Here is a 23,353-nt window from a genome sequence, read left to right on the forward strand (position 1 = left end):
GCCCCTCAAGCAGCTAGGGCACAAAGTGTGAAGAGGAGGGAAATCTGGAAGTCCCTCCACCATCTTCCGCCGAGAAGCCCGCCGAATAGAATCAAGGTTCAAATGACCATAACGAGCATGCCAAAGCAGCCCAAGCTCGCGAGAAGCCCTCGCAGCCAAGGTTGTGAGCTTGTAAAGCCCACCCTCATGTGTACCTGTCCAAAGAGCATCACCTGTAGAAGCATCCTCCACTGTGACTGCATCCTGTGTAAAAATGACTCGGGTACCTAGCTGAGTAATTCCATGCACAGACAAGAGGTTAAAGCCCAAATCAGGTACATAAAGAACTTTGGCGGAAGAAGACCGCCTGTCAGAAAACATAGGTAGCGTCCCCACGCCTCGAACAGGAACTGTAGAATTGTCACCAATGGTGATGGTGCCCCCTCTGAAACGAAGATCTTGAAGCCAATCCTGTCTAAAGGTCATATGAGTCCACGAGCCAAGGCTTCTCCTGAGTGGTAGAAGCTAGGGTTGTATCCTCCTCAACAAAGACATGCACAAACGCAGGCTCTGTCGTGGCTGGGGCTGCCTTCGAGTCCTTCTTGGGCTTCAAATGGGGGTACTTCTGCCAACACTTCTCCTCGGGATTGTCAGAGTGCAGCGGTGCGGAAGCGTAGGACTGAGAGAGAGAGAACGCAGAGAGAGAAGGGAGAGAAAGAGACAGTGTACACTGAAGATCTGCTGTATAAAGAATGCTGAATACAAAGATATACACGGGCGCAGTGCGCTGGACTGCGTGTCTCCACCTCGACGATGCGACCTGCTGTCCACCTCGAAGTCTGCTGCAGTCTGCACTGTCTGCTGTCAGAAATCTGCGAACAGAGACAGAGATCTGCACGGCACCGGTCTGTAATCTGCGACAGAGAATGAATGCCAGACTGCTGAAAACGTCAGCAATAAATAGGCGAAAATCTGCCTAGGATGGGGCGCCAAAATAGGGCGCAGCCTGATAAAAATCAGCTGCAGGCAGTCGGACTGCCACGTGGCAGTCCGACTGCACAGTCCGACTGTGCAGCTGGACTGTGCAGCTGCTGCCTGCTGCTGCCTGCCTGAAAACAGGCTATGATCTCTGACACCCCCTCTCAGAGCCTGGACAGGGCAGAAGCCTGAGGGATCTGGAATGTTGCCGAAGTAGAGCCTGAGGAAGCGCCTTCGTAAACAAATCCGCAAGATTATCCTCCGTCTTGCAATACTCCACAGTGATGGTCTCATCCAAAAGCTTTTCTCGGATGAAGTGGTACTGGATCTCAATGTGCTTCGTCTGGGCATGAAAAACAGGATTCCTCGCCAAGGCAATGCAACTCTCATTGTCACATCGCAGCAATGTAGGACGAGTCTGGGGGCACCCAAGCTCCTCCAACAGTCTCCGAAGCCACACAACCTCGCATGTGGTGGAAGACGCGGCCCGATACTCCGCCTCAGTAGACGAAAGGGCTACCGTGGGCTGCTTCTTGCTACTCCAAGAAATAACACCTGCACCCAAAGTAAAGCAGTAACCTGTTGTAGACCGCCTGTGGTCCACGTCACCGGCCCAATCCGAGTCGCTCCAACCTGCAAGTACAAGATCTGACCCATCTGTCCCTGCGGGGTAATGAATCCCCAAATCAGACGTCCCCCTCAGATACCGAAGTATCCTCTGAGCAGCCTGCCAATGCACCGTCTTAGGTTCACTCATGAACCCTGCCAAGAGCCCAACAGCAAAACATAGATCAACCCTGGTGTTGAGAAGCCAAATCAAAGACCCTATCAACTGTCGATAGCGGGAAGCATCCGCCAAAGGAGAAGCTGAGTGGGAAGTGGCCTTCCAGTTCGGATCCATAGGAGTAGAGAGGGCCCGACAATCTTCCATCTCAAAAGACACCAAGAGCTCCTGAACATATCTCTGTTGGGAGAGAAAGATCCCCCTCTGAGACTGAAAAATCTCATGTCCTAAAAAGAAATGGAGTAGCCCCAAATCCGTCATCTCGAACGTCCGATGTAAAGCTGACTTTGTCTCCTGGACCTGCTGTGCATCATCACCTGTGACAATCAAATCATCAACATATAATACAAACAGCACACAACCATCCTCGGAAGTGTGAACATACAGCTGCGGATCGGCCTTGGACCGCCGATATCCCAACTGAGTCTGAAGGAACGAATCAATCTTCTCGTTCCAAGCTCGCGGGGCCTGCTTGAGACCATACAGGGCCTTCTTCAACCTGTAGACTTTCCCATCTGAAGAACCAAAGCCAGGAGGCTGCTCAACGTAGATCTCCTCCTTCAAATCACCATTCAGGAAGGCCGACTCCACATCCAGCTGATAAACAGGCCATTTCCTATGGCCAGCCAAAGCAAGAACAGCTCTAATGGTTGCCATACGAGCTGTAGGGGCAAAGGTGTCATGACAGTCAATACCTGGGCGCTGGGCAAAACCCTTAGCAACAAGGCGAGCCTTGTGCTTATCCAAAGTACCATCACTGAGATATTTGGTCTTGAAGACCCACTTGACTCCAATCACCTTCTTCTTCGGGGGGCGTGGCACAAGTGACCAAGTGCCATTCCTCTCAATAGCCTCCAACTCAGCTTCCATAGCTTTCTTCCATGGTGCGGACTGTAAAGCCTCCTTCACGGAGGTGGGCTCTCGATCCTGCATAACGCGGGACATCAAACAATAATTGGAGCACACAAGCTCCGAAGAATGCGCCTGGTGCCTCCGTGACCGCCGCGGACCATCCTGCGGTCCCCACTCCTCAGGAACCCCCTCGATCCCTGAATCACGGAGTGTGTCACGGGCCCAGCGAGGAGGAGGCCGAACCTCCCCTCGTCGTTCTCCATCAGTAGAAGACTCTGGAATGTCCACCAGTGGTAACTCCTCAGAAGGATCCGGTGGAACAGTAGACTCTGTGTCAGAAACAGAATCATAATCAAACGGCACAGGCTCCAGTGGAACTGTAGAAGGAGCCAAACTCTCCCCTGGATCTCCAAGAACGGGATGCTCCTCACCCGTTGAAGAAGCCGGAACCTCCACAAACCGCACATCACGGCTAGTATATACATCCCGCTTGACGGGATCATAGAGTCGGTAGCCTTGGGACTGGGAGCTGTAGCCAACAAATACCTGTTTGCGGGAAGCCGCTTCGAATTTGTCACGGTGAGCTTTGGGAATGTGAACATAGGCATCACACCCAAAGACCCGAAAGTAAGAAACATCTGGCTTCGATCCAAAATACGCCTCAAATGGAGTCATCCCTTCCACGGCCGAAGTAGGAGATCGGTTAAGGATGTGGACTGCAGTAGCCACAGCCTCGGCCCACAGAACCTGAGGGGTCTGTCGGTGCTCCATCATGGTGCGCGCCATCTCGATCACACTGCGGTTCTTCCGTTCGAGAATACCATTTTCTTGTGGAGTATTCGTATTGGCAAACTCCTGGTGAATTCCTCTATCTGCACAAAACCGAGTGAATTCATTAGAGACAAATTCACCTCCCTTGTCGGATCGCAAGGTCTTCAACTTCCGGCCTGATCGGTTCTCCTCAAAGAGAAGCCAATCCTTGAAGTGCGAGAAAGCTTCTGATTTTAGTGCCAAAAAGTAGGCCCATGTCATCCTGCTATAGTCATCCACGATCAGCATGAAGTACGAGCTCCCACGGAGGGACTCATTCCTCATAGGGCCACATAGATCCGTAGATACTAACTCCATCGGTGAAGTAGACCGCCGCGAAGCGGTATGGGGAATGGCATCTCTATGCTGCTTCCCCCGTATGCAGGAGACACATGGCTGCTGGCTCACCACTATATCCGGCAACCCTCGAACAAGCTGTCCCCGTGACGCCTTCCGAAGATAGTCATAGTTTAGGTGACCAAACCTAGCATGCCATAATTCAGACTGTGACTGTGAGGTAAGAAGAAGAGTAGAGAGGGCAGTGGAAGACTTCAGTTTGTAAATGCCGTTCTCCTCATATCCAGATGATAGAACCTTCCTCGATTCACGATCAAGGACTCGCACTGTAGAACTGTCAAACTCCACCAGAAGACCAAGGGAGCAAATCTTATGGACTGAAAGGAGATGGTACCCCAATCTTGGTACATGCAAAACCTCTGAGGTATGGGTGCCACCTCGTCCATCCGGAATAAGCTGCATCTTACCCCGACCTGCAATAGAAACTGAAGAGCTGTCTCCAATGAGAACCTGCCCACGCGAAGGTCGCAGCTGGGCAACACCATCCGATGAAGGAGTCATGTGCCGTGAGGCACCACTATCAATAATCCACTCTCGACATTGGGAAGCCGCCATCGCAGCATCAGAAGCATTCGGTGAAGCGTCCTCAATGACAACTAGATGTAGAAATGCAGCTGATGAGGGTGCAGCCACCGCTCCAGAATCCTTGGTTTCCTTCTTCTTGGTGTCCTTCGAGTCTTTGTCAGGGCAATCCTTCTTCCAATGGCCAGTCTTTCCACAAATATGGCATGTGGAGTCTTTGTCCTTGTCCTTCTTGGACTTGTTATCCCCCTTCTTCTTCTTTTGGTCCTTCCCCTTCTTCTGAGAGGCTTGACCTGTCAACGCCTCCGTCTTGGAAGCATTCTGTCCCTTTAACTGTTCCTCTTGGTCCAAGACCATAGGAACCAACTCCTCCCACCGAAGAGTAGACTCTCGCCCTGAAGCAATAAGGGCAGAGTAAAATGTACCGAATCGTGGCGGCAACTGGGACAAGAGTGTAATCGCCATGTCTTCGGAGGAGATCGGCTTCCCCGCATTCTGAACCTGCATCTGTAGCTGCCTTAGCTTGTTAATGTGTTCCCTGAGCGAAGAAGACTTATTGACGGACAAGGTCCGCATCTGTACCTCCAAAGAAACCCTCTTCATCAGGGTCATCCGATTGTACATTTGATCAAGCTCCAGCCATATCTCACGAGCCACCGTCAAGTGCTCGATGTGAGCGATCACAGCTGTAGTGCATGATAGAAAGAGAAAGGATCGAATCCTGGCATTCAGTTTGTCCCAATGAGACTGGGCCCTGGCCAACTCCGCACGAGCATCGGAAGAGAGTTTGGACTCATCTCTTACCGAGGGCCGGTCAATATCTTCCTGTACCAACTCCGCCAGATCATAGGACTCCAGAATGGCCAACATCATAACGCGCCAAATGCGGTAGTTGTCGCCGTCGAGCTTCTGATCTGTAGGAAGAGCCGGTAGGACAGGCACCTTCCGGTCCATAATCGCCTGGAACTCCAAGTCCATCTCTGTAGACATCTTCACCTGCAATGCCTTCTCAAACGCAAAAGCAGCCCCCTCTGACTGAGTAGACTCAGCCTGCTAAGGCTCTTCAGCGTCCCGAAGCTCCTTCACCCGCCGGAGGCGATGAAAAAGCAAAACCTGCACTTTTAGGTTGAAAACTCAAACTTTCTCCGCGACAAACAGCAGTAAACAGCAGCAAATCCACCACCTGTACTCCTTTCCTGTGCGCCCACACTCGTTTCAGCCTTGTTCCAAGGCGCAGCCCTCCTGTCTGCCCTTAAACGCAAAAAACGCAAATTTGTGTCGCGATGGAAACTCCTCTTCAGGTTGATTCTGCGCTCAGTCAGCCCTCAAACACTGCTCTGATACCATGTCAGAGTGCAGCGGTGCGGAAGCGTAGGACTGAGAGAGAGAGAACGCAGAGAGAGAAGGGAGAGAAAGAGACAGTGTACACTGAAGATCTGCTGTATAAAGAATGCTGAATACAAAGATATACACGGGCGCAGTGCGCTGGACTGCGTGTCTCCACCTCGACGATGCGACCTGCTGTCCACCTCGAAGTCTGCTGCAGTCTGCACTGTCTGCTGTCAGAAATCTGCGAACAGAGACAGAGATCTGCACGGCACCGGTCTGTAATCTGCGACAGAGAATGAATGCCAGACTGCTGAAAACGTCAGCAATAAATAGGCGAAAATCTGCCTAGGATGGGGCGCCAAAATAGGGCGCAGCCTGATAAAAATCAGCTGCAGGCAGTCGGACTGCCACGTGGCAGTCCGACTGCACAGTCCGACTGTGCAGCTGGACTGTGCTGCACAGTCCGACTGTGCAGCTGGACTGTGCAGCTGCTGCCTGCTGCTGCCTGCCTGAAAACAGGCTATGATCTCTGACAGGGATGAGTGCCCTTCCCATAGTGTGGGCACTTGGGCTTCTTCTCCTTCGCATCCTTCTTGTCCTCCTCCTCCTTGTCCTTGGCCTTCTCCTTCTGCTGCTTCTTCTTGCCGCCACCTGTACCTGCAGTAAAAGTCTTGGTGGAGCCACTGGCTCCCACCTCTCTGAGTCACTCGTCATGCTCCAAGACAAGCGGGGAAAGTTCCTCCCATAGGAGTTTCTTGCGGGTCCTCGAGGTGATGAGGCTGGTGTAGAAGACATCATATCGGGGTGATGGCAGCTGAGTCAAGAGAATCATCGCCATAACCTCGGACGATATCACACGACCAAGAGAGGCTAGCTCGCATGTCCTCCATCTTCGTGATGTGCTCCTTCATAGAAGAAGAATCATCAAGACTGAGCATCCGCAACTTCTTCTCCAAAGAAATCTTGTGGGCAAACGTCTTATGCTGATACAAAGACGCAAGCTTCTTCCACACTTCCGCTGCGGTCTTTAACCTGTGAACATGTACAAGAATCGAGTCATGAAGACTCATAAAAAGAAAGGAACGGGCTCGAGAGTTGAGCCTATCCCACAAGGCAGCATGGTCCATAGAGGCTCCATCTGATGAATCCACGGGGGGATGGTCGATGGGTGAAGAAACAAGCTCCCATAGATCGAATGTATCGAGGATGCACTCCACCTTGCACGACCAGAGGGAGTAGTTGGAACCATCCAACTTATCTTCCTTTGGAAAGGAAGGGAGAATAGGCACCTGTATAGAGGGAATCAAGGAAGGCATCCGGACATCAGAAGCAGTCTTCACGGATGGAACCTTCACGGTAGATGGACCCTCTGAGATGCATGGACTGAAGAGGGACGAGTGCGAGGAGTCTCCTCCCGTCGTCGAAACGGCTGATAATCCCGTCTCCGCTGAGAGGAATGATGAGAGAGGAGCTCATCCTCTGAGTCGTCAAAGCCTGAAAACTGGTTAGACATCTTTGATATCTGCAAACACCAAAACACAACAAGGGAAGGTTGCCGGTGCCGAAACACAAACACCAGAAGCTCCTGAGCTGGCCGCCTTGCACAGAACGCAAGGATGATGTCAAATGCAAGTGCTAACGATGCAATCACCACAAAAGAACAACCTCCTGCCTCAAAACGCAAGTAGAAATGAGGTCGCCAGCTTGGAGGAGTGCCGCCAGAGGTTGAACGCAGCCACAGAAGCTGAAAACGCAGCTTGGTGGAGTGCCACCCAGCTAGAGGAGGGCCGCCCAGGCTGAAAACGCAAATTTTAGCAGCAAATGCTAGTAGGTTGACACCAAAGCAGGCCGCCTTGATCAAGGAGATGGTGCAGAAGGTGACGCCTCAGCTGTTGGAGACGTGTTGACCAGCAAACACAAGGTTGTGGGTGTTCTCCCGCGTAGATCTCAGCTCCGTGTACTCTCCTTTGGCTCTGATACCATGTGAGAGTGCGCAACGGAAGAAGAAAACACGAACACGGAGGAGAGACAGAGAGAAAGCAGAGAATGAAGGAAGAAGATCTGCACTGGCTGAAATGGATGCTGAATACTGTGAAATGGACTGATCAGTCCCTGCACGCAGCTCGAAGCGTCAGTGAGGGCACCAGATCAGGCTGGAGACAAGGGCAGAACCGATGCTGGGGTGGGAGAGGAGAGAGACTGTGCTGAACCTGAAAGACAGAATATAGGACTGATGGGGGGGACTGCTATAAATAGCCCCCCAGCCCAAAAGCTGGCCGATTGGCCCAAAAGCTGGCCAACTGGCCCTAATCTGGCCGACTGGCACAAAAAGCAGCCAATAAAGGCTGACTGCCACCCGAGAAGGGAATGCACACAAAAAACAGCAACACATAAACTGACAGAGCTCCTCTGTCTCCTGCCAGACTCTGACCGGAGCTCACAACCAGGAGATGATAGACTGAGAATGAAATAGGGCAGGCTAACACCTTGGTATATGGGTTCCATTATCTTTGAGTTCATGTGTTCTCGTTCTTTCATTTAGTTCTTTGTGTTTTTTTTTTTTTTTGCTTCCATTTCTCCACATCATTCTGACTTAGTATGGGAGCCGAAATGTCTTGGTTTTGGTGCTCTTCTCTGTTTCCAACTTCTATTTCATGTCTGATTGCTCTTACTGACTGCATCAAATTTTGTGTTTTGCTGCTGTCCTTATCTGGCTGACCTGGGCGCTTCATCTGGCACCTGGGAAGTAGTTTCGGCTGCTGGACAACCTGATTTCTTTGCGTTTTTAGTGCTAAATTCTGTGTTTTTACTGCTGCAGCCTATATTTTGATCTGCCCAGCCATTATTTATCATGTATGACTGGCATTTTCATCTTCTTTGCAGCCGATTTCACTTTTCTTCACAAGTGAGTGCTTGTGCTTAACTCCTCTGCATTTTCAGCCCAATTTCAACACTAAAGGGAAGGTTCACACATGGTGGTGGTTGTGCCTCTATGCACTATACTCACTTCACATTCAGTTCCTCTCTCTTATCTTCTATCTGAACTGTTCTCTCTTGCTTGAACTGCTGAACTCTTGGTATCGTGCTTATTAGCATTTAAGTACCCTAGGTACTCTCTCTTAAAAACCCCTATTTATCTTCTTTGCATATCATCTAATGGGTCCTCCATGTTGCAACACTGATGACAAGCTTAAAGGTCGTGACTATCTAACTTGGAGTGCAGTGATGAAAGCTTGATTTGTGCAGAAGTGACTTCGGTATATTATTTCAAGAGTTTCCTTTTGTCTCCCAAGACCTTCTCCTCTTCCATTTGGTTGGAACAACGACAACTAAGGTGGGGAATCCATGGTCATGATAGTGCTTTTTGCGGTGTTAGTTTATGATAGACATTGAGATTTAGCTATTTCTATTCTCTATGATCTGGGATTGGCATGATTGACATGGACATTAGTATCTTTGCAAGGCACCTTGGTGGTGGCTTGATCACACATTGCTTGGGTATACTGTCAGAGCGAAGCAAATGCGGAAGCGCATGGACAAGTCTGAAAGAAAATGAACACCGGAGAAAGTGAGAAAGAAAAGAGATAGAAGAACGCAGAAATATGCAGCGAATGACTGCTGAAATGAAGAGGGCAGATATACAAGGGCTGTCGGTGTATCTCCTTGAGCTAGATCTCTTCCACCAATCATTGCAAAGATGAGCTAAAGAGGGTAGGCTGAAAGTGGGCTAAAAATAGCTAGAAAAAGAAGGGAGAAATATGGCACATCGGCTAGCTAGATCTAGCCGATTGCAGGCAAATTTGGTTGACCTGCCAAATCTGGTCATAAGCCACCAAAAATGGCCGATTGAATAGCTGCAATAAATACGACCTGCCTTTGGCACTGTCCTACCCATGAAACATGCTTAGATGTTGACAATTGCTGGAAATAATACCCAAACTAAGAGGAATAATGGATAATGCCGGCTGAGAGTATCTCCAAGAGAACTAATTGCACCAATGGTAACCTGAGAAATGCCAGTCCAAGGGTTGTTGGTGTATCTCTTGTGTTGGATCTCTTTCACTAATCCTTGCAAAGATGAACTAAAGTGGGTAGGTTGAAAGTAGGCTATAAATAGCCAATCCAGGGGTTGTTGGTGTATCTCTTGTGTTGGATCTCTTTCACTAATCCTTGCAAAGATGAACTAAAGAGGGTAGGTTGAAAGTAGGCTATAAATAGCCAAAAAAAGAAGGGAGAAATATGGCACATTGGCTAGTCAAATTTGGTCGATTGCAGCCAAATTTGGTTGACTTGCCAAATTTGGTCATAAGCCACCAAAAATGGCCGACTAAACAGCTGCAATAAATACGACTTGCCTGTGTGGCATTGTCCTCCCCATGAAGCTTGTTTGGATATTGACAATTGTTGGAAATAATGCCTAAATTGATAGGAGTAATGAATAATGCCCTCCGAGAGTACCTTCGAGAGAATTGACTGCATCAATGGTAACCTAAGAAATGCTAGTCCAAGGGATGACTAATCTCTAACACCCCCTCTTAGATCTTGGATGCAGCATAAGGCTTAGAGATATGGAGTGTTGTTAGAGAAGAAGCTGAGAAAGCGACTTGTTAATCAAATTTGCAAGATTATCCTCCATCTTACAGTAAACCACATCAATGGTCTCATCCAAGATCTCCTCTCGAATGAAATGGTATTGAATCTCGAAATGCTTCAACCTAGCATGAAACATTGGGTTTCATGCCAAAGCAATGCAACTCTCATTGTCTCAATGAAGTGTCATAGGACCTGTCTGAGGATAGCCAAGCTCTCCTAGTAACCTTTGAAGCCATACCGTCTCACATGTGGGAGAAGACGTTGCTCGATACTCTGCCTCAATGGAAGAAAGGGCAACAATGGGCTGCTTCTTGCTATTCCATGAGATAACACATGCACTCAAAGTAAAACAATATCTTGTCATTGACCTCCGATGGTCAACATCTTTGGCCCAATCTAAATCTATCCAGCCTATAAGAACCAAAGGTGAATCTCAAGTACCTATTGGATAATGAATACCAAGATTGGGGGTTCCCCTTAGGAATGGCAAAATCTGCATAGCAGCTTGCCAATGTACCATCTTGGGTTCGCTCATGAACCCGGCCAATAGACCTACAGAATAGCACAAATCAATCGGAGTGTGAAGACCAAATCAAGGACCCAATCTACTACTTATACTGGGTAGCATCCGCTATCCGAGAATTTGCATGGGCTGTAGCCTTCCAATTTAGATCCATAGGAGTAGAAATGGCCTTACATCCCTCCATCTGAAATGTGGCCAAAAGTTCTTGCAAATATTGTTGTTGGGAGATGAAAATACCCCTCAAAGTCTAGTAAATCTCATGGCCTAAAAAGAAATGAAGAAGGCACATATCCGTCATCTCGAATGCTTGGTGTGGTGCCGCCTTAGTCTCCTTGATCTTCTGGGCATGGTCGCCTGTCAAAATAAGATCATCCACATAAAGCACGAACAAGGTATGTCCTCCAATTGAGGTATGGGCATACAATTGGGGATAGGAAGATGAACGGTGATACCCCAATTTTCCTTGGAGGAATGAGTCTTTCTTCTCATTCCAAGCACGTGGAGCTTGTTTGTGGCCGTTAAGGGCCTTCTTTAACTTGTACACCTATCCATTTGATGAGGAAAAGCTAGGAGTCTGCTCAACATAGATCTCCTCCTTTAAAATCACCATTGAAGAAGGTAGACTTCGCATCAAGCTGATAAACTGGCCCTCTCCTATGACTGGCTAAGACAAGAATGACCCTAATGTTAGCCATCCGAGTTGTAGATGCAAAGATGTCATGGAAATCCACCCTTGGCTGTTATGCGAAGCCCTTTGCAATGAGCTGCGCCTTGTGCTTATCCAGAGTACTATCACTGTGATATTTGGTCTTGAAGGCCCTTTGTAACCCATCACTTTCACCATGTTTTGTGTTGCCCATACCTTGAGGCTTGGTCCTATGACCTGGTTCTCATCACGTGCATCAGTGCTGCTGTCGTGACTGTCCCTTCTGCTGCATGCACCACAGTTCACCCCTGCAGTGGTTGGTCGACGTCACTGGTCAAGCTGTCTGCAGCAGTCGGTTGTCAGTGTGTGACGTCTCCTGTGAAAAGCATCCAGCATCCAGGTGTTCTAGGACTATTAATAATCAAGTGAGAAGTTTAAATAATAAATTGAAAAATGTAAGATACCGTGCTGCCTGTGCCCTGCACAGTAACGGGTTGACTGTTGCACAGTAACAACTTACAAGTTATGAAATCAGAATTTAAAATAGTAACATAAAACTTAAAAAGTAAAATTTGAACATATTATAACTGTAGCCTTTGCTGTTTGAACTTTGCAGAGTTCTATGTGACAAGTCCCTCGGGAGTCAGTCCTCTCAGCTCTATCCAGACTGCTGTTGCCAGTCAGTGAGCCACGCAGTGTGACAGGTCTGAGGTCATAGTTGAACAGGTTACAGTTCTCTGCCTCAGCTTCAGCCTTCAACGTTCAGGGATCAGACTTCATTGTTCATAGTTCAGTGCTGAGTCAGCGAACTTTGCACTCACAACTTACTACTGTGAGTCTGTGACAGTCTGCAGGCAGCATTACAGCCTACAGAGTGTGTACTTACTATTCAGACTATCGACTGTGAGTCTGTGATAGTGTGCAGGCAGCATTACAGAGTCTGTACATTGTACACTGTACTCACTACTTAGTACTCAGACTCCAGAGTCCTCTCAGTCACCAGTGCAGTAATGAGTGTGTACTCAGTTGTTGACAGCGAGTCACTGCAGTGACCAGCAACTTGCAAGCCATGGCATCATGTTCACATGTCCCCTTGGCAACATCTTCTTGAGCACTTGCCCCTTGTACCGGTGGCAAGGGTAGGAGATCCGATGATTGATCATGGTGGTGTGAGGCTGCGGTTGAAAGGCCAACATTGGGGGGTGGCTCACGACATTGGAAATGTCCTTTTTGTGGCTATGAAAGCACGGGCGGGGCAAACAATGTAAGGGCCTATTTCTTGAGAGAGTCAAGCCATTAGGTACTCTTTTGTGAGAATGTTAGCCAATAGAAGAAGTGGTTTCTTCAGCAAAAGGCTGTTGAGCAAGATGCCATTTTTCATAGAGGAGAGCATCAACTACTACTGCTACTTCTAGCGAACTAGGTTCAGGTAGGCCATCATCCATTGCAGCTCACACCACTAGCAACATAGGTGGTGGTGCTTTTGAGACGCTTGGCTCTACGACTCTTGTAGCACCTACTGTGACACGCATTAGGCAGATCACTCTTGATGCACATATGGATGCCAGAAAAAAGGAGGATGCGGACATGGTAGTTGCCATGTTTTTCTATCATGATCACATTGCATTTAATGCAGCAAGGTCAGAGTACTTAGAAAACATGTGTAAAAAAGGTTGGAGAAGTAGGACCCTCCTATGTTCCACCGTCCTTCGAATCTTAGCACACTACTCTTTTAGAGAAGGAGAGACATGCGGCAGAGATTGCAGCTGAAAACACTAGAAGTTTATGGCAATCAAATGGGGTGACTTTGATTGCAGATGGGTGGTTAGACATTCGAAGGTGATCTATTCATGGTATGGTTGTATATTCATGTGGTGAGATGTATTTCATAAACTCTCATGATACCACTAAAACTGGCAAGTCAGTGGATGTAATGGCAATTGAGTGGATAAGTAGTATTGAGATGGTTGGCCCTAATTTGGTCACAAGACTTGTTGTGGATGGAGAGCCCGCAAATAGGGCTACATGTGATATTGTTTAATAGGCATATCCACACATTACAATGCCTTTTTGCATGTCACATTGCTTGAATAATCTCCTAAAAGACATTGGCAAGTTGGATTGGATCGAGCCTACGATTGAGGAAGCAAATGCTATGGTGACATTTGTGTTGAACCACTTGTTCATGTGTGTTGAGTTTCACTAGAGATCCAAGAAGATTCTCTCGAAGTACTTAGAAACACTCTTTGCTTCTTATTTTTTCATACTTGGTTGCCTAAGCACATGCATTGCTGCTTTGAGACAGATCTTCATTGGTGATGAGTATTGCCCAAATGCTTGTCCTCCACTGTTGCATGGATGAAATGTGTTGAATATGTAGAAGATGCCTCGTTTTAGGATGATGTGCGCCAGATTGATGCCATGGTGCAGCAGTGATGCTTTTGTTGAGACTTGTGGATAGTATGCAGTCATGCATTGGGAAAGTCTACGCGGCTATGGACAGAATAATTAAGAAGCTACATACTTTCTTTCCTTTTGATGATGATGATGAGGATTGGGAGATGGCACAGAGGTGTGAGGAGTTACACACATTATGCGTTACACGGTGGAATAATTATTATTCTCCTTTGTGTGCAGTTATGTTTGTGTTGGATCCCAAGTTTCAAGAGTGTTGTTAGAATAGGGAGAATGAGATTGTTGTTGGTTGGATGAGAGTCTTGAGGAAGATGGTGCTTGACTTAAACAAGAGATGTAAAATCAGAGAATCTTGTAAGGTACAGATCTTGTCGTGGCATATATGGTAGTGAGGATGCATAGGATAATAGGCATAGAGTTGGGCCTGCCTTATGGTGGGAGGACTATGGATCCGAGGGGCTTGAGTTGCACGCATTGGCTATTTGTATATTGAGTTCTGCTATGAGCTCCTCTTGTTTGGAGTAGCTATGGAGCTCCTATTCATATATGACTTGGTATTTGTGAATGCCAATTTGCGCATGTTGGGAAAGAGTGTGATTGCACCTGCAGATCCATTCGTGGTATGGGAGAAACAACAAGAGTACGAGCAAGAGCAGCAAGGAGAGCATGCTTAGTAGGGACATTCCTAGGAGGATCATTATGTCATACATCAGATGGAGTATCCTCCAATATCATATTTGTCTAGTTTCATTATAAAATATCTCAATTATATGTAGAAAATATATAATTATCCTCATCACATCCCCTGTCCCCCATCCCTGGTGATTATGATTTGGTGGGGTTTTCCTCACCATCGTGATCCGTTTGGAATTTCTGCTACATCATTGCGAGCCTTCTTTGCTATTTCCTTCTCCATGTGTGTTTCCAGTTCATTAAATTCTGTTTTTGCTTCTTTGGGGGCATGTCTCAGAAAAGCCAGGATGGCCTATGAGGCAAATAAGGGAGTACATGTGACCATGTTGTCTCAGCTCGAAAAGAACAACAAAAATGACATGAAAACAGCTAACTAGTAACTGTATTGATGTTTATATGAGAGAGAGAGAGAGAGAGAGAGAGAGAGAGAGAGAGAGAGAGGCGCTGAAACTCTGTTTATGTTCATTTCAGATAGCTCGTAAGATGAAGGAGGAGGAGTGCTTCTATTATCCTCACAATATAGATTTTCGTGGTCGTGCATACCCAATGCATCCCCATTTGAATCACCTTGGATCAGATATGTGCCGTGGGTTGTTACAGTTTGCAGAAGGTCGTCCTTTGGGGTGCACAGGGTTACAATGGCTGAAGGTTCATTTAGCTAATGTTTATGGAAATGGTATTGATAAGCTATCATTCAGTAAGCGGGCTGAGTTCGTGGATCAAAATCTGGATAACATATTGGATTCTGCTAGAAGCCCTCTCAATGGTCAGCGGTGGTGGCTGGAAGCCGAAGATCCATTCCAATGTCTTGCAACTTGCATGGAGATTTCAGATGCATTAGCATGTGCAAACCCTGATAGTTTTATCTCGCATTTGCCAGTTCATCAGGTTGCTGCTTTCCCTTTTGCATGATTTAAATGATTTAAATAATTCTTATCTAAGGGTGTAGTTGAGCACCAAAGCATACTTTTTACATGGTTTCTGTAATTACCAAAGCCCATGTCTGTTTTTGTTGTTTGTAGGATGGCTCTTGCAATGGGCTGCAGCATTATGCTGCACTTGGAAGGGATGTTGTAAGTACAAAAGCTCCACAATCATTTTTCAAGTCTCATTTGTCATGCAGTTGATATGTCTGTAAATCAGGTGTTGGGCTACTGTTTTACAGCTGGGAGCTGAATCTGTGAATTTGACTCTGCAAGATAAGCCGGCTGATGTTTATTCTGAGATAGCATCTCGGTGAGGATCGAAAATGTCCTATTGCAGAGAAAGCTTGATAGCTGTTCAAATGTTTCTAGTAGGCTGGTTCAAACCAGTTAACACTGCTATGTCATACACTCTCTCTCATAGCCTCTTATCCTTTTGCAAGGCCTGCTTGTGTAAATTTCTTATATATTCCTCCCTTTTTTGGTGCATTGCAGTGAGCAATGTTTTCATGGTAGAAACATAATCTGGTTGTATCTGCATTGCACTGAGTAATGTTTTCATGGCAGAAACTTAATCTGGTTTCATCTGCATAATCTACTGTATTAATCAGGGTCAAAGCTGAACCATATTCAACTGTCCTTATGATAGGTTTGATAGGGAAATGGGACAGGCCAAGATGATGGCTCTCAAACAACCTTCAGTTGAGAGGTTTAGTATACCAATGGCCATGTATTTGGACCTTAGAAATAGGTTTAGCAGGTTATCTTGGCACCAAAAGGCGGAATGCACTTTACTTTCATGACCAGTCAATGAAGGCTGAAGGCATTATTGTCGCTGAAATTGCCAGGACCTATACAGCAGTTGAGAAAAAGTCGCAATTTACTTGGGAGGGAATGGCACCAAGCATGACGTGGAACCAAAGTTGTTTTTTTTCAAGGAAAATGCCACGTTGATTCTGAAAATTTTGCTAAAGAGCTGACCCGAAATGAGATAGACATGGCTCCCTTGTGTATTATGATGTCCATAGGATGGACCTCTGTTCATAGTTATGAGAAATGACCCCTATATAGGTGGGAAACAGGGAAATAGTTTTGGAAAATCTTGAAAGGCGTTTTGGGGGGGGCAGAAGATTTTGGGTGGGGGGCAATGACCATGGAAATGTTTCCAGCACCTAGGGAGACAACTGTAAAGAAATACTCATCTATAGATAACAAACACAATCATATGACAAAGCACAAACTGATATGGAACACAAGTAGGGTTAGGGTAACTTAGAGAGAATGAACATTGAAGAATATGAATGAATGAATGAATGCTGAATAAATATAATGCTCAATGCAGCAAACACACTTTGTAAATGTGAAATATTGACCCCCAAACTCCTATGTCTCTAGGATTGGGGCAAAGAGTATGAGCATGAGATTGTGTAGTACTTTGATGGATCCTGAACATGTCTGGCAGCAGCAAATACAGCAGATTGGAGCTGGATTAGGGACAAATGGGCAGCAAACAAGGGAATTTTGTCTGGAAGGAGCAGATGACAGCTGCAGCACTAAAATGCAGCAGTAGATGATGACATGGCAGGCTGTTCTGCAGGGCAGACCAGTAAGCGCAGTAGTCAATGATGACATCAGCAGTAGGCGACTGCTTTTGAGTGTCAAAAACAGGCTGATTAGGTTCCCACAGCAGTAAACGCAGCCGAATTATCCCAGATAGGGTACTGAACAGTGTAAATTGGCTGGAGAAAGTGGAGAGCAGCAAAATGCAGCTAGCCAGTAGATGGATGGAGGCTGATCAGTAGTCACTAGCAATATGAGGAGGATTGGATGCATGTGCCAGCTGGTAGAGAATAGCTCGAACTGTGATATCCTCTAGAAGACAGGGTGTGGACAGCAGAGAAGGGTGCCAAGAATCTGCAAAACAAGATAGGGCTGAGTGATGGGCAGCTTGTCTATTTATAGATGGATGGGTTCTCCCAAATTAGGGTTTGGTTTATGGGACATACACACTTTCCAAGACTGCATTTCTTTTGAATAAAAGTTTGGTAATTTTGAGTTTTGGGGCTGTAATTAAGAGCTTATTAAGTGATAATGAATTATTAGTTTAACAATTGGGAGGAACATTTCCCCAACAACATAGGAGGGGAAACTCCTATTAGCCTTCTCTTTCACACATCACACATGCACACACACACAAATTCAAATCATCACTATTGACATCAAGCCCACAAGTATACACGTATATACAACTACTTGTACACCTACACACACTCAAAAACAAATATATTGGAGTCTAGATTCTAAACTGAATTGAAGAGGAAAATCTATGTATATGTTTGTCTCACATGCATTGCGCTTACATAGACACACATTTATAGCTATTTTCACACATAAGCTATATTGGAACACACACACATACAGAGTGCACATGCTCTCACACCCCACGCCCACGTCCAAGTTTCCAATGCCAACATTTTGATAAGACTACTTAGAACTTCCGATTTCACAATTGTTTCTTTTAGTAATGGATCTAGAAACATAAATTCTATTATACTCTAGGACCTTATGATGACATGGCGTTCCCCCTTCCCAAAAATTGTAGTTTTTTCAATTGTGCCTTTGTTCTTGACCCACACACTAATCCCTCGTGTCACAATCAAATACTCTTGTGAGTCGTGCAATACCATCCTAAGGGATCTTTTTCATTAGGCTGTTCCAAGTGGTGGAAAATATAATTGGACATGGCTTATAGGCTAAAATTGCCTTAGCATTGGCATATATGTAATGCCTTTGTGTTAGCTTATTTAGACTTGAGGTTGAGGACGAATGTGTTGAAATTCACCTTGACATTGAGGAATTGGATGAGGTTTTGGTACCATAGTAGATCTTGATACCTAAGGAGAGAAAGGTAAGAGTTAAGGTTTCTCGATGCTTCTTGGTCAAATTTCAAAATTATTTACCTATGGATGCAAAATGGATGGAAAAGGGTGATGTGGCAAATCATCCTTAGTTGGAGTGACATTAGGTTAGTGATGGACATTCTCAACTGGGCGACTGTTGTTTTGGAGTGTTTGCTTAACACTCTGCTCTATTGGTGACCTCATTTGTGTACTCCAGCTGTTGATGACAGCGTTTTGGGCACTATTTGTGGAAGGTGACCTGATTTGGGTCATCTTGGACAGCATAATGCAATTGCTATATGAAACTGGCCTTCCTTCTCGGATAGGATGATAAATATTAAGCACTAATTACAGCAAGCATAAAATTCATGTAAACTGAAAATGCATACTTTATCACTTTAATTTTGGACATTGGACACCTTGTTGGCCCCAAAATTGGCGCCCTTTGCAATATTTCTTTACCTTATATTACACGTGGAAGGAGTACAATTAAGATCCTTTGATCTCCTCCACTAACACAAGTACTGCTTGCTATCAAAACTAATCGGCAAGCCTCCAAACTAATTTGCCCCTTGGTTTCCTCAAGGATTGGCCTTTACCTTGCTCCTTGAAAGACAAATTCAGACCCAAATTTGATATAGACTAGCTGGTCTCTTGAATCTCCTTGAAATTCCTCATTTTCAGCTATTGGAATTCAAGTCCTAGGCCCTCAATTTTGAGCACGCATCTCGAGGTGGTTGTTAGATCCTAATTTTTACTATAAATTAGGGTTTACAGCAGAGATTAATTGAAATATCTTCCTTTGATAGCTTAATCTATTGGAGAATACTGAGATGACTTGAGAGATGGTTGGATGAGAGAGAATGCTGTAGAGAGAGAAATTTTAGAGTTTCATTGTGAGAAACGTTGAAAAGCTATTGTTGCCTTGCTCAAATAACCATGGGAGCTGTCACGTACAGCTTAGGACCACCAAAAAGATTGCTGCCTCCTCTTGTATGCTGTCATTTGTACCAGAAGGATCTTGGGATGTTGTCACCTGCTCCTGGAGGGTTCCAAACTACTGTCACATGCTGTAGGCTGATCCTTGGTGGCTGCAAATCACATAAGCAACCTCTCCTTGCTCTCTAATAGCCTCCTTGTTTTACAATGGTTGGAATAGACTTCCATCAGTCCCCAAAAACGTTTTTTCCACTTGCATGGGCTAGTTTTGCTAAGTGACAGCTCTCTATTCCCATTATCTAGCTTATTAAATGAATTTTCAGAATTAATATTTTAAAAAATAATTTAATAATTATTCTAGTGTCCAAAAAAATGATTTTAACTGCCAATAATTAAGTTGCCTAGGCCAATTTGTCTTCCAAGTATCCCTAAGCATTAATCCTTAGACCAACATTAATTAATAATTAATGCCTAGTCTCTAATGTCACCATTGACATTAGTGGCCAATAAATTGGTCTAGGGCAAAATGTGACATCGGTTACCACCTAGTACGTGTGAGACATAACATATTACAACTTTTGCCTTAAGCATTGACTGATAAATTGGGGTCTTGGGTCCCACATTGTATAAGCTCTTTTGTTGTTGTTACATATTTGACTTAAGCTAAAATTAGGGTTTACCACAATGCGTTTAAATGCATGCATGAATAATCAATTATGCATGAGTCTCTATTGTTGCAAATTAGTGAAATCATAGTAGATTTGAAGACATGCAACCATCCATAACAAATTAGATTTGTGTGTGACGTTTTGAAGATCCAATTTGGCTCCCCTAGGGCTCAAAATCAAGGACTAAATTGGGAATAAATGCTGCTAGTCATTTGGGGGAGTAGGAGGTTCTAGATTTTGAAAAACATTGTGCTTGGTCTATTGAAGATTTTGGGAACTCTTGGAGGTATATCTTTTCTTCATGGCAAGGCCGATTCATTTCTTGGAGATCTAACCATTTTCTTGGTTATACAACAAAAACTTAGAATTAAAGTCAAAGAAGTGGCGAAGGGGAGGTAGTTGGCGAAGGGGTATCAATCCTCTCTTGTGATTGGTAAAGTGTTAATTTTGTTTATTTCATAAGTTGCAGGTAGATATAAATTGTTAGTAAATTAGGTTGATTGCCACCCTTTCAATCATGGAAAGATGGTTTCACAAGCTTCAAATGTTGCATGAGAGGCTTCTCACGGAGAACACCTAAGCCTCTTATAGTGATGTGACTCTAGGGTCCACACCTATCTCCTTTGTCTCCTGTTATACACTCTATCTTGCCTCCTCTTTGCAATTTCAGTCTTTTATACAACACTAGGATGGAAGTTGTTGATGGTGGTCCATGTGCTTTAACTTTGGCGTCATGCACCATCACCAGTTTGTGTTTCTTCTTTGCAATCAATGTGACCTCTGCAACCGCAAGGTGAGGTAGAGAGCTCATCTTAAAGTTTGATGGTCAGGTAATGTTATGGGGATGTGTCTTCTAAATGCTTAGCTTTGGCATCATTAAGTTGTGCACATGTGAAGTGCAAGTTAGTTAAGTCAAGGTGAGAGCCTAAGTTCCCTAAGTATGCAATGTGTGACATTGGCAAAAGTTGTATGAAGTTATGCTAGATAGGTACTTGTAGGTGCTTGGTGTCGGTTTAGACCTAGGACATAAATTGGGCCTTTAAAATGTCTTGTGGTGACATTAGGACTAGGCATTAATTGATATTGGCCAGGGTCAAATGGGGAATGAATTAATTTTCAGAAATTTAATTCTGAAAATTCATTAGTTAACACCGGAAATTACTTTTGGAAGGTTGCCACTTGGCAAACTTGCTCATGCAAGCTTACAAAGAGGGCTGTTGGGGCTGGCTGAGGGTGGTGGCAGTCATCATGAGGGTGGAGAGCAGGAAAGAGAGGAGAGACCAGCCCATTGGAGACTTCCTAGAAGCTGCCATTAGCTGATCAGAAGGCCCTAGGAGGCAAGTGACAGCCGCAGAAGGCTGTTTACCAGCAGGCGACAACAGATTTGAGGTCTAATGGAGCAGGTGACAGCATTTGGAGCTCTTGTAGGCTCTTGTAGGTGGCGGTGATGGTTTATTAGGCTTATCCAGCAGGGGCAGCAGCAGATTCATGCCAGATTTGGAGACAAATTTTTGAAATTTTTTGGATTCCTTTCTCATTCTTTGACATTCCCTCAGCAATTCTCAGCATGTTCCAGCCATTTGTAAAGAACAATAGTGATTTTTGCTTTTGAAACCCTAATTTACAGCAGCAATTAGGGTTTCTCAGCCACCTTGGGTTCTGTGCCCAAGAATGGAAGGCCTAGAGATCAGTGTAGTAGCTGTGAATTGGGAATTTACAGCTGGTTTGAAGGGCAAGCCCATTCCTATTTGATTTGGCCTGCATGTAAGAACCCAAGGATCAATTTGTATCCAATCTTTAGTGAAATCAAGGGGCAAATTTATTTTGTTATTGCTGGTCATTAATGATAGCCATTGTATTGAAGATTGAAGGAGATCAGTTAAAATCTATGTGTACTTCATCTTAGAACAATACAAGATAAAGAAATAGCAAAAGAGGCACTAGTTGTTGGGGCCAATGGGGTGTCGAAATCATCTACTACTTTGTTCACGAAGGCAGGTTGGTTTCAGCTAATGCTACTTTGAGGGTGCAACTATCTAGTTGCCAATGTGCTTGTTAGCATTTTTAAGATCTATGCTTTATTTTTTTTCGGCAATCTCAATTGACTCTTCTCTCTCTCTCTCTCTCTCTCTCATTGTGTGTTTCATAGGGGGTTGCCCAATGTGAATGCTCATATTGGTAGGATTTAACAACTAGTTCAAGATAGAATACATAGTCCGTATAGCTTAGGCGGTTTGGGCTATCATCAATGGAGTACTCTTAAACAAGCAAAGTTGGTGTGTGTCACAAGGATATCTGCAGATCTAGCCTGTTCTTGCTGTTTTTCCATTGCAAGCTGAGACCGTTGATTGCTTTGGGACTCCAGAGAGCGAGCATGCAATCTGCAGTCTATTGTTTTGTGTGCTATGCACGAAATGGGGATAATTGCTAGCCATTGCCATTTTAGATTTCCACTCAAGTCCATATTGGTTCTTGTCCACTAGGACCAATGTATTTTGCTAAATTGTTTGATCCCACATTGTTGGTTCACATGGAAGAGCTGCACATAGATACATGGGAGTTGATATGCTTGCTTGAGAGTCACTTTTTTTGCTTGGTTCTTGAGGATATTGTTTGGGATAGGAATCATTCATAAGGGGGGAATCATAACATCGTTGGACATCATGGATGGGTGTCTGCAGCAGTGGCCACTCTGGTCATTAGGTGTGAATGTGGTCAAGGCACTTTAGGGCTAGCTAAAGGGCTTTGTATTGTGAATGTCTTCATGGCACTTTATGGTTTGGGGCTTCAGGTCCTATAAGCACTTTATGGTTTGGGGCTTCGGGTCCTATAAACAGGACTTAAGGATTTGTTGTGTGATACTATGCTACACGGCGGTTCTTGGACTCTAGAACCTAGGTGGCTCCATCCATGTTGGGATGTTATGGGCTGGTGGTATGGGTAATCAGCCCTTGCAATAGGTTGTTGGCCCAACATGTTGCTGGTTCCCGGGCTTGGGGATGATAGGCTCTACAGCTGGGAGGCAAGATTGATGTCCATCCTCTATGTTTCTTACATGTGCTTCTATAGCTCATGTTATGTATGCAAGTAGGAGATCTTCAGGTGTATACCAGAGCTGGTGAGATGTGACAATGCTGTGTGCAAAACAGGGAAGCTGTAGGTGAAGCACTGAAGCCCAGGTGAAAGGTTTTGAAATGTCCCCAAAATCCACGTCCTACTGGACATCCCATCCCATGGACAGGGCAGTACTGGTCCTCTTGTTAGGTGTGGAGCATCATGCATGGAAAGATCCAATTGGTTGGAGGCATCACATGTGCGCCTAAATCTGAAGCTGTCCAGGGTAGTGTTCAGATGTCCCGAGGGCCCATCCCACCCATCCTTTGTGTAGCCTCTCTAAGTAGTCCATACTTTAGGGCTTCATCAACATACTTTTGAAAAAGTT

At 45.3% G+C, this 23,353-nt stretch overlaps 1 protein-coding gene across 3 annotated transcripts in view; it reads left to right on the forward strand.

The window, feature by feature from the left end:
* LOC148033166 (DNA-directed RNA polymerase 1B, mitochondrial-like) overlaps positions 1-23,353 on the forward strand; it is a 48,331-nt gene that overhangs the window by 12,452 nt on the left and 12,526 nt on the right. For all 3 annotated transcript variants that reach the window (XM_087681040.1, XM_087681041.1, XM_087681039.1), the window contains 3 exons: positions 14,953-15,369; positions 15,504-15,554; positions 15,647-15,717. In XM_087681040.1, the coding sequence (XP_087537166.1) occupies positions 14,953-15,369; positions 15,504-15,554; positions 15,647-15,717 (539 nt within the window). The remainder of the gene's footprint in view (positions 1-14,952; positions 15,370-15,503; positions 15,555-15,646; positions 15,718-23,353) is intronic.

The sequence above is a fragment of the Lygodium microphyllum genome, chromosome 7 (assembly GCF_053477565.2).
Source record: "Lygodium microphyllum isolate KBCC chromosome 7, Lygodium_microphyllum_v1.1.10, whole genome shotgun sequence".
NCBI classification, from domain to species: domain Eukaryota; kingdom Viridiplantae; phylum Streptophyta; class Polypodiopsida; order Schizaeales; family Lygodiaceae; genus Lygodium; species Lygodium microphyllum.